The sequence below is a fragment of the Nicotiana tomentosiformis genome, chromosome 1, assembly GCF_000390325.3.
Source record: "Nicotiana tomentosiformis chromosome 1, ASM39032v3, whole genome shotgun sequence".
In the NCBI taxonomy this organism is placed as follows: domain Eukaryota; kingdom Viridiplantae; phylum Streptophyta; class Magnoliopsida; order Solanales; family Solanaceae; genus Nicotiana; species Nicotiana tomentosiformis.
Window position 1 is genome coordinate 3,877,043 of NC_090812.1, and position 11,496 is coordinate 3,888,538.

At 35.5% G+C, this 11,496-nt stretch overlaps 1 protein-coding gene across 1 annotated transcript; it reads left to right on the forward strand.

The window, feature by feature from the left end:
* Nucleotides 1–5,959: 5,959 nt before the first annotated feature.
* Nucleotides 5,960–8,404, forward strand: LOC104102438 (annexin D4-like). Its single transcript, XM_070181550.1, has 6 exons — nucleotides 5,960–6,008; nucleotides 6,124–6,195; nucleotides 6,686–6,860; nucleotides 6,915–6,927; nucleotides 7,104–7,323; nucleotides 8,148–8,404. The coding sequence occupies exons 1-6, from the start codon at nucleotides 5,960–5,962 to the stop codon at nucleotides 8,402–8,404; spliced, it is 786 nt and encodes a 261-aa protein (XP_070037651.1).
* Nucleotides 8,405–11,496: the final 3,092 nt, after the last annotated feature.

Genomic DNA, 11,496 nt, shown 5'->3' on the forward strand with positions numbered 1-11,496 from the left:
TATATAAGAAAAGAATGAAACTGGTGCATGACAAAAACATTCTTGAGCAAAATTTTAAACCGGGAGATGTGGTATTATTATTCAATTCGAGATTGAGGTTGTTTTCGGTCAAATTGAAGCCAAGATGGCCAGGACCATTCCGTGTGCTAGCGATTCATCCCACCGGAGCCGTAGAGATTACATCATAAGATGGCTCTCGCAAGTTTAGAGTCAATGGTCATAGGTTGAAACATTAGTTGGGCATGGATGAGACAAAATTAGTATAATCGACTCATTTGCAAGAGCCAAAAATTTTGAGAGAGCCTTAAGTTCGATTATTTGTATCGTGCCGCGACGTTAAATCATGCGCTTCAAGGGAGGCAGCCCATTGTAATGTTGTATTCGTCATGCGGTGATGTTAACTAAGGCACTAGTTGGGAGGCAACCCAATTCATAGTTTATTTTTAGCGGAACTAGAATTTTTCTTTTTGTTTGTAGGAACTAACATGTTTGTAGGCAGTACCAGTGGACCGGGCACTAGACCTCATGACGCCAGGTCCCCATCGTGCTTGGCCAGGCGGCCAGTCTTGTGTCGTCACGTTTGTATCTTTCGTGGGAGCTCGCTTCGCAAGGGGTACATCGAGGTGCATCTCACGAAAACCCTCGCGCCGCACGCCCCATTGCTCGTGTTGGAGCTCGCTTCGTGAGGGGGATAGTGAGCCAGTACCCTCGCTTCACTAGGATCCTACCTTGCAACCATGACACTCTTATTAGCATTGAGAGGACGTGCGTGTTATATTTCCTCATGACTGGCCAGAGGGTGAATGTGGGCCACTTGATCCGCTACCAGATGACTCTAGTTAGAACTAGCAAGAGAATTGATTGAATGCCCTTTGCAAACATGTTAACTCAGTACTTGAAACAAGAAGAGGTTGAGGAGGAGACAACTTTCAATCACATCATTGATCAGCCCCTACGACTAATGGACATTATAAGCATCCAGGTTAAGGAGGAGAATGCTATGCCATCAATGATAGGTGCCGAGCGCAATGCTCGCGATGACAGGTTTATGGCCCATTTATATGGGATGATGGATTTGCAGCTTCGTATTGGGGGACGACCGGCCACTATAGAGGAGAGGTCCATCTTGGAGAAGCGTTTCCCGCTCAATGCTCATGCTCAGCAGCTGGTTGGGCTTCGTGATGGCTACAGACTCCCAGAGGATGAGGATGTCAACACACCAGAGCAGTCCGAGGCCGAGCCGGAGCAGTCGGATGATGATGATGATGAAGAGGAAGCGGAAGTTAAGGAGTGTGTATCCTTCGAGGATGAAGGCGATGACGAGGCTTGATCAGGGAGTTTTCATACACCCTATTTGTGTTTTTTTCCTCTTATTTTGTCAGTTTGTGTATGCAATGAGGACAGTGCATGAAATAAGGGTGGGGTGGGAACTTGTAAATATTAGTCTTGTTTTATTTATTTATTTTTTTAGTGTCATCTCAGCTTTTGAAAAAAAGAAAGTAGAAAAAATTGGATTCTTCCCGACGATGGATCTCTTAGATAGTTTTCTTGAGGGAATTAAGTTTAAAGAAAAAAAAAGATTTTCTTTATAGGTAGTATAGTAATCCCCCTTGGTTTTTCTTTGTGCCGCGGTTCTTTTTCAAGGGTTTTGTTTGAACAGGGTGTAGTTAGTTTTAATTCTTTTTAGGAGTAGGAACCATTGTGCTATGAATTGAATTGAAACAATATCTCTTGACTTTGTTATACCTTGAAAATAATGAGTACTCTGGTTGTGACTCTTAGGCTCAGTTTCTGACTTTAGTATAAGTACCTTAAATCGTATATTCTTAAATTTGCTTAACTGCTTTGACTAGAGTGTCGTGATAAAACCAATCCTGAGTGAGTTATGTGCCATGTGTGTGTGAGGTTTGTGTGTGTTATGTGCATTGCAGTTGATGTCTAGAACTTGCCCCGTGTGTTTGCAAAGCGAAATAGTAGTCTCATTCAGTCTGGGAAGTGATATAGGTGTTTCTTTGTTGAGCCAAATATGTATAGTTTACCCGCCTAAATGTTATGTAACGTAGTTAACCCTTTTGAGCCTATAATCCTGTTTCTTTGGTAACCACATTACAAGCCTTACCCCTTTGTTTGAATTAACCATCTATTTAAACCTTGTCGCCTCTCATGAGCACTTGAATTGTTATGAATTATGTAAAAGTTAAAGTGTGGGGTGGTGGTTCGGCTTTTGAGTGGAACAAATGAAATAAGGAGAAAGGTGCACCGTTTTGAAAAAAAATATATATAAATAAAAGCCACTTGGATTGAAGAAAAAAAAAATATAGTTGTATTGTATAAAAAATATTTCTTGATGGTAGTGGCTAGTGATGCAATTGTGTTTAAAGAAGTATGGGGTAATATATAATGATGTAAAGGTGGGGTTTTGGTTTGACATAAGTATGGGCTTGAGTGTTAAAGTATATGTAGTAAAGTGCTTAGGGAGGTGTAGTCACTCTTATATCCAAATTAAATGTATCCTACCCGACCCACAGCCTATATTACAACCAATTAAAGTCCTACTTGATCCTAGACTGAATGAGCTCGATTAGTAGAGTATTACACTACGGGCAAGCCTATGGTGCATCTGTTGTGGCATATGAATGTTATTTCTGAGAGCGAGTGAATTCTTCCTATCTTGAGTTTCTACGTTCTTAAAATTTACTGTGTGTGGAACTAATCTCCTTTTTTGTGTGAGGGCACGTGATTCATGACGGAAAGGTAATGTCATTGACCTCTATGTTAGAGTAAGTGAGTGAGTTGTGAATAATGCATGGTACTTGTGAGTCAAATCATTGAGTGAAGATGTTACACCTTTGTGCTTAGTATATGTTAAAGATTCTTGGTGTGACGAGTTAAGAGAATTGCTTAAAAAGGTCGTGTCTATAAAGTGTAGTTTGATTGCTCGAGGAAGAGCAACGTTTAAGTGTGGGGTAGTGATGTTTGGCTATAATTTCATATATTTTAGTGCATTACTTACCTTACATTTTAGGTGCTTTAATGCTAAACTATACTATATTTGCGCTTAATTGAGTCTATTTTATATGTAGGTACATTGGAGATAAAATTGGAGCAAAGTGAATATTTAAAGTGTAAATCATGCTCGAAAATAATAGGAAAGAAGAAAGAAAGAATTGAGCAGATGGAAAATGAAGCAGCAGGCGAAGCAAGCCCAGTGGTTCACGTTAGAGCAAGCGAGGGGAGATCTTTAGTTCGCGTTGAAGCGCGCGACGCAAGGGTTATGGAGAGGTTGGGCACGCGGCAGGGCTTGCGCAACACAGTCTGAGGCGAGGTGAAGCTCGTGTTTTGCCTCGCGGGGCGAGGTCCGTAGCAAGCCTGATACGGATTGTAAAAGCCTATTTCGTCTCCTTGTTGGACTTGGACTTGGGCTATGTCATTTAGGTCTTTTCCTACACATATAAATAGTCATTAAACACCACTTTTGAGGGAGTTTTGCGACCAGAGGCAAGAATAGCTCGTGGAACAACTTTTGGAGGAAAGAATCATTGAGTTCTACATTCTTTCATCTTTTCTTTGTAATTTGTTTATGCAAAATACTTGGGAAATTGTTACTATGAATATGAGTAGCTAAAATTATAATCTAGGGTTTTGATGGAACCTATTGGAGGATGATTTTCCTATTACGTTTAATATAGATTTGCCGTAGCTTTTTCTCTATTTGTTCAACTACGCTTATTTTTGTGGTTGATTGAAGAGCTCTCAATCGACTGTGCCTATTTAGTGTGTATTGCTTGGAAGAGAATACGTATTTAGGTAGTTGTTGAACAACATCACTCCTAACGTATGTGGGGGATCAATACAGAGGGTTTAAAGGTGGGATTAGGAATAACGAAACCTTGGTGCGATCTGAGTGAGCCGTGACTTAGTGCCAGCTAGCGTAGTTCGGAAGAATATGTCTAGTAAATTATGGTAGTTACTCGGAAGAGAATTACGACACTCAAATCACTCATGATCGGTAGAGAAAACTTAGGCAAATTTATAAGAAACAATGCGGAAAGGATTCCAACAATAGGGGAAATCATAACCTTAGATCATTCCAAGTCTTGTCTACAACCTGTTCGTCGTTAGTTATTAATTCCTGCATTTTCATTACTTGATTTTTAGTTAGTAAACATCCAATTCGTTATTTAATATTTCTGAAGATTGATTACGTGAATTTGTGCGAGTCTAGTAGTTGTGCTTAGTAGGTTAATTCCCTGTGGGATTCGACTCCGGACTTGTTAACCAGATTATATTTGCAACGACCGCTTAGCCCTTTTTATAAGGTATAGTTGGACGTGATCATCCTCCTTGAACAAAATCCTAATTTTACAACAAAGAAAGGACATCAAATAATTTTATTTTTCTTTCTAATCGGACCCTTTTGATTAGCAAAATATTCTCAGTGTTATGGTTCGAAAATGGATGGATAGAGCAAACATGAGAATCATGGTTGTGGTGGCAGCGTGATTGTTGTGGAGGAAAGGGGGTGGTGGCAAATATGGTGATGGTAGAACTGAAAAGATGAAAAAGTTAATTTTTTTAACAATCAAGAGTTTGGCTATTTTTTTAGGTGGGTCAGGTTTTGGGGTTGGGTAAAAAAAGGGTTAAGGGTGAGTTTATTTAATTAGGGTCATAGTTTAAAATTGAACCAATAAAATTTGCCACGTGTAATTTAAATAATTTTTTTTTATTTGGCATTGACCGTTAGTCGTAGGAGCATAAGTGAGAGAGAAAGTTAACGATAGAGGCATTTTTGGCTCAATAGGTGGACGGAGGACGTATTTGTACCAAATCGAATAGTCTGATGATACTTTTGAACCTTTTCCGTTGAATATATTCATGATTTTATTGGTGTACAGTATATAACAGTAAATTAAATGTAAATAATCGTTGGTGTAATCCAATTAACTCTAACATTAAACACGATTTAAGTAAATACAACAACATTCACTTGAACGGGCAAGCAAAGCACGTTACCATACCTTTATTAGGTGATAAACTGAAACAGTAAAAGAAACTCTCATAAATTAACTAAATGAAATTATTAAGATGTCTAACCTTTTTCCTTTATGTTATGTCAGTACAAAAAACGTTACCTATACATTTTAATATGTTTGTCAAATGTCGATGTACTCTCCTTGACCTAAACTTATTATCGTGTTTGGCATTTTTATTTTCCCTTCCACTAATGTTCTAAAATGTGCATTTTCTGAAAAGCGATAGTATGAATTCAAAGCAAAGAGAGAACAATTGAGTTTTGCATGAAATCGAAAAGTGATTCTCTAAATTTTGTTTGAAATTAAAGTTGTACATTTTAATAAGTGCATAAACCCACAACAAGTCACAGTTTTTTGTAAGTAAAATTATTAAAAGAATTTAAATGTTATAATCAAATGAAGAATATATAATGGAAATACAGTTTACAGAAGTATGGTAGCCGTTCTTCGTTTTAATAAAAACTTTGGGAGTCCTTTCGAAAAAGATTAAACTCACCAACAAGGGTTGTGGTCTCGGATTCGAGCTCTAGATATATAGTCGTTTTTGTTAGGGTACATTTTATATTTCAATTTGACACTTTCCTACTTCAATCCGAATCGAGCTCCAATGTAAATACTGGACGCCTAGCGGGAAATTAAAAAAAAAGAAAGAAAGAAATAAAGATTAAACTTAAAAAGTTTTATTTGACTAACGAGGATGATCTTAATGGGACATAAATGCCATTTCATTTTTTGTGGGGGCATATTTTGGTCTTTACAGAATTTAAACCAAACTGTCCAGCCGGTAACTACATGTAAATTGACCAAAATACCCAAAGAGTCTACTATAAATATAGCTTGAATTGAAAGAGATCTTCACACAGCCAAAACAGCAACTCTAACTTTGTCTCCAATAAAAACACACACAAAACACAAACTTTCAACAAATGGCAACTTCTAATGATCAGTTTAAGGCTCTCACCAAGGCTTTCTCAGGTTCTTATTTTTAGAATAATTAACTTTCCATGTTAACTTTTCGAATCACTCTTTCACTTTTTAGCTCATAAAATAAAAAGTGAATTTATGTTATAATTTTAATTCATAATATCAGGTCACAACACAAACGGTCAACAAAAGGCAACGAGCTCTAATGAGTTCAAGGTTCTAACCAAGGCTTTCTCAGGTTCTTGTTTTCCCCCCGAAAATTAAACTTAATTCCCTTATTTCATAGATTATAAAATTCGAGATGACTTTACAGGTTATGCCTTGTAGTGCAATTTATACATGTAAAAGTGTTCGATGAATACGTTAATCGTGTTTGCATGCATTTACTTTACTGTATTAGTCCATCTATAAATTAGTTAAGAACGCCATTTGTTGGTTTCCAGAAAGAAAAAAAGAGAGTTCTTTCCCTTTTTTCATAACGTATCTATAGTAGTACTTTATTATATATACAACATCTGCTGAAATCTGAGTTTTTATTTTCTGCATTTTCAAATTTTAATGTTTATCGTTTATGTTAATTTATGCCTGGCCAAATTCTTGGCATTTCTGTCACCCCACTGGTTTTCTTGAATTTTTTTTGCTACTACTTAATTCTTTTAAGAATTAATTCGGAGAAAATGTATCAAATTGGAAATGAAAATTTTATATTTGGGATTTTTCCTTTTTAGGGCTTGGAATTGATGAGAAGTCATTCATATCAATATTTGGAAAATGGGACACAAAGCAAAGGCAATTCTATAGGAAAAACACTCAAGAATTCTTCAAAGAAGATGAACGTCAATTTGAGAGATGGGATGAAGCACACATGTTCTTCAAATTCGCCAAGAATTTTTACGCCTCAAGGTACTACATCTTTTTACTTTTAATTTATTAATTTTTGCTAACCCTGGATGAGAGACTTGAAGCAACGGTAAAGTTGTCTCCTTGTTCGCAAGCAACAACTAATACTTGCATTAGAATACGATGTCTACATAACACCCCCTTAGGGTGCGTTACTTCCTTGGACTCATGCATGATGTCTTGTGCAACGAGCTACCCTTTTTAATTGTTGCTAATCTTCCATAGTAATATTAATTAATATTGTAGGATGTAGTGGTGGTATACACAATGCATCCATGGGAGAGAGATGCAAGACTGATTAAGGAGGCATTAGTGAAGGAAGCTCAACCTCAACTTCATATTATTATAGAGACAGCTGCCACAAGATCTTCTGAACAACTCTTGGGAGCAAGAAGAGCTTACCATTCCCTCTTTGAACACTCAATTGAGGAAGACATTGCTTTCCATATCCACACTCCTGAAAGAAATTAAGGTACAGACTTTAATTTGTATATGTACATATGTTTTGAGTTTAACTTGGCAATGTGAAAGTTTTTATAGTATTATGTCATTCAAATTATAATTACGAGTTTAATTTGTATGCATAGATAGTGTACTTTTTTTTTTTACACAACCAAGGTTATTTTTACTTGTTGCAGTAGGTAACTTTCGTTATTTTAAAGATTACAAATCCTATTTTTTATGGAGTATTACATGCATGTAAATATCTTGTGAGCAATGTGATAGTGTACAAAGATATAATCTGATAGTATTTTATACTGCCGGGGTAGATAAGTTGAATTATTGGTGAATTTCTATAATAAATGAATAGATAATTAAGACAAATAACCTTCTATATCAACTGCCTGTTTGGCCAAGCTTCTTTTTGGCTAAATTTTCTTTCCTAGTCAAATGTATTTTGTTAAGTTAAGGTGTTTGACCAATCTTTTAGAAGGAAAAAAAATTAGATTTGAGTAGAAGTAGAAGTAGTTTTTGAGAAGAGAAAAAAAGTTTTTCCCCAAAAATACTTTTGAGAAAAATACATTTAGAAACACTTTTTTAAAGTTTGGTCAAACACTAATTGTTGCTCAAAATTACTTTTCAAATTAATTAACCAAACACAAATTGTTTTTCACCGAAAAGATTTTTTTGAAAATAAGCTGATTTTAGAAGCTTGGCCAAACATGTGACAAGTTAAATTGCACCCAAAATTTCATTAGGTTGTCACTGAATATAAGTTAAATATAGTATTTTCTAATTTTCTAAAGTGGGATTTGAGTACTGATCGATTAAGCTTTTCTTGTTTGAAATAGCTTTTAGTTGGCATTGTGAGTTCATACCGTTATGAAGGACCAAGAGTTAACGAAGAACTTGCAAAATCTGAGGCTAAGGAGTTTCTGAAGGCCATTAAAGATGGTGGTAAGAAGGAGCTTATTGAAGATGAGGAAATTGAGAGGATATTATCAACAAGAAGCAAACTCCATCTCAAGGCTCTTTATTCCTATTACAAGGAAATAAGTGGCAACTATTTGGATGAGGTAAATAAAATATTTATGGTGTTTGCTTAGTTAAATATTGAAAAAGAAAAGGGCAGTTCGATGCACAAAGCATCCAGCATTCACGTAAGGTTCGGAGAAGGGTCGCACCTAATTTCAGCTATAGTACTTTAGCTGATGAAGCATTTTAATTTCCCAAGACGTTTGTATTTCCTTTGGCTATCTACTTTTGTGTTCTTTCCTGTTTTGTAAGACTTATATATGTATTCCCTTCTACTGAAGAATTTTACTATTAAATAAGTGCTAATTAAATATTTAGGAATTAAAAAGGTAGTAAAATGAATTTTTCTTAATATCCTTGGTCAACCCTAAGAAAGAACGAAAAAGTAAGATGACCCTTTGATTATTGTAACAAGAAAATTAATGTTAGATCTTAATCTAAACAAAGAAAGTGTGCAAGGCTTTCAATGGGATAATAAATTGTGACGTTCGTGACGGAGGGCGGGCCGATGAGAGTGGGTCAAGTACGACCGACAGATTTCTAGGTTGGGAAGCTTCTGAAAGACAGTGCCCTGTCACCTTAGGTGAATCCTTTTCAATCAAAATAAGATTTGAAAGTAAAGAGATTTATAACGTACAATACAAGTTCACATGGTACACGCGTTTTTGGGTTCGAGGATGGTATAGCTCAAGGAATAAATTCATGAGATCTGTTGAGTAACAACAAATAATACGTATCATGGGCTTGGATCGTGATAAACATAATATTAGAGCCTGACTCCATCAGTACGATCACGGGGCAAACTCAACTTGGACGCCGAGTCCCAAATTAAAGGAGGGGCGAATATGATGCCCATAACGGAGGGCAGATCGATGAGGGTAGGTCAAGCAGGACGGACATGCTTCTAGGCTGGCAATCTTTCAAAAAAATATAAATTCGTATGTGCCTAATTTCTAAGCGGACAATCCGTGTCATCGACTTGAGTCGTGATATCAATTTATTAACACATCTCTCCCCGGAAGTATTGCTCTCAATTCATAATGTGTTCTTGCTACCACCTAATTCTTGTCAACCTAACAATTATTTAAAAAAATCTCAGACAATGTTATATTTTCTAAGAATTTCTGTTAGTTAATATGATTGACTACATTAAAACGAACTAAAGAGGATCGGAGATACCGGTTTTTGATAGAGAAGTACTTCTCTATGTTTTACTTAGGTGCAAATTTAAAAATATTATTCATTCCAACCTTTTTATATGTTCCTTTATCTAAACAAATTTGGTACAAGTCACTTTAAAAAATTAAGAAAGAATTTTTTTTCTCATTTGTGATTCTTGTGAGTTTTTAATTCTCCCTACACTAGGAGTGGTTTTTTAAACTTTGACCCCATTAAGTATAAGGGTTGCATACTTGCATGAGTCCGTGACGGATCTTGTACAATGAATTTTTTCAATTCATGAGTTCGGCATAAGTTAGTGCTTTGGGTTGAACTTCATATATGTGTTGCATTGCATTGCATGCACAAACAAATAAATGTAAATATACATTTCAGAACTCACAACTATCTAAATACAACTAGCTCATTAATTGTGTGTATGCATATATACACACACATACATATATGTATAAACTTGAAATTTTGCATTCTTGATAAGAACTCGGATTGAATTTGTATATCAATTAATAAGGATTCGATCCTACCTCTTTGGAGTTGGAATAATTTGATAGCAAATCGCAAAAAACTTAATAATCTTCTATTTTTAATGAATGAAGAGATTGCTTTAAAATCATTAACCCTTCTCTTACCCTGATTATATGCTTCAACAAGAACCAAATTAGGGTCGATTAGAAATTTTTAGTAAACTTTTAGTGAAATGATCTTCTATAGCCAATTACAATTTAAATAGAAAAAAATGACTTTTCCAGATATCATGTGTGTAATTTTCAGATTAAAAGACATAAAATTAAAAAATAAATTTTTAAAGAACTATAAAAGTAATCTGATTTAGCATTTAAAATACATTACAAAAGTTCAAGAATTGGGGATTTACTACTGGATACATAATGTAAAAATCAATTTAAAATCCTAGACCTGCCTCGGTACAACATAGGAGTATACCATAATTTTCCGCAAACCCATGTCAAACTGCAACTTAGCTTATCAAAGCGTAACGATCATGGCACAATACGTGATTGGTCTTGAAGTCTTGATCAAGTAGAGAAGGAGAATGGAGCTTCGTTGGTACCGAAAAGGAGAAATTAGGAATTTGAACATCTACAAACTCAACTTAGTCCACAGCAAAATTGAACGGGAATCCATACTTGCCCATGTAAGCTTAAAACTCTAGGTCTATTCATTAGTTCGGATGATCCAATGGCTTCAACAATTTCCTCTGGAATCAATTACTGGCAGCAACAAGTTTTAATGGTAACTTTCTTCTGATATATAAAAAGCATTTTGTTGAAAGCTGATTTAAATGTTTCAAACGCACATCACTCCAATTTACTTCATTTCCATTGCTTTTTTTTTTGTCTGTGTGTGTATTGTGCGTGTACTGTTGGTAATCCATAACCCTTTCACTGTAGGGCTAGTAAGCATAGAGTTTCTAGTCGAACCCGCCCAACTCAAATACCCAACTAAGAAGAACCGAACATAACAGACATATCTATTGGTTACTCAATTTTAGCCCTGCTTACACCATGGAATGGCCCCAACAAGTTGCACCTAGCAGGAATCTTATTTCTTTGTCTCATGCATTAAGCACTACTATATGTGCATGTACCTGCAGTATTGTGAAAATACTGGGAACAATTTTTGACATTTCTAGCAACTTATAGTTTTTAAACTTTTAGTGCAGGTTGTTACATGAGTTATAGAAATAAACTACAATAACCCTTTGGTAGATTATGTTTGGTGTACATGAAATTGAATCTAGGAATATTTTATTTGAATTAAATGCTTTAATACCTGTGAGGATTGTTCCGATAAATCATGAATGACAGAGCACTTGTTTGATTAATTAGAATAGTTTTTATCGTTATGTGCCATAAGTTCAAATCCGCAACTGAAATTATTCATTTCTGGGCTATCTGTATAAGATGAGATTTTAGTTTGTTATGCTGTTAGTAGGAAATGAAACAGTGTATAACAATCGTAAACA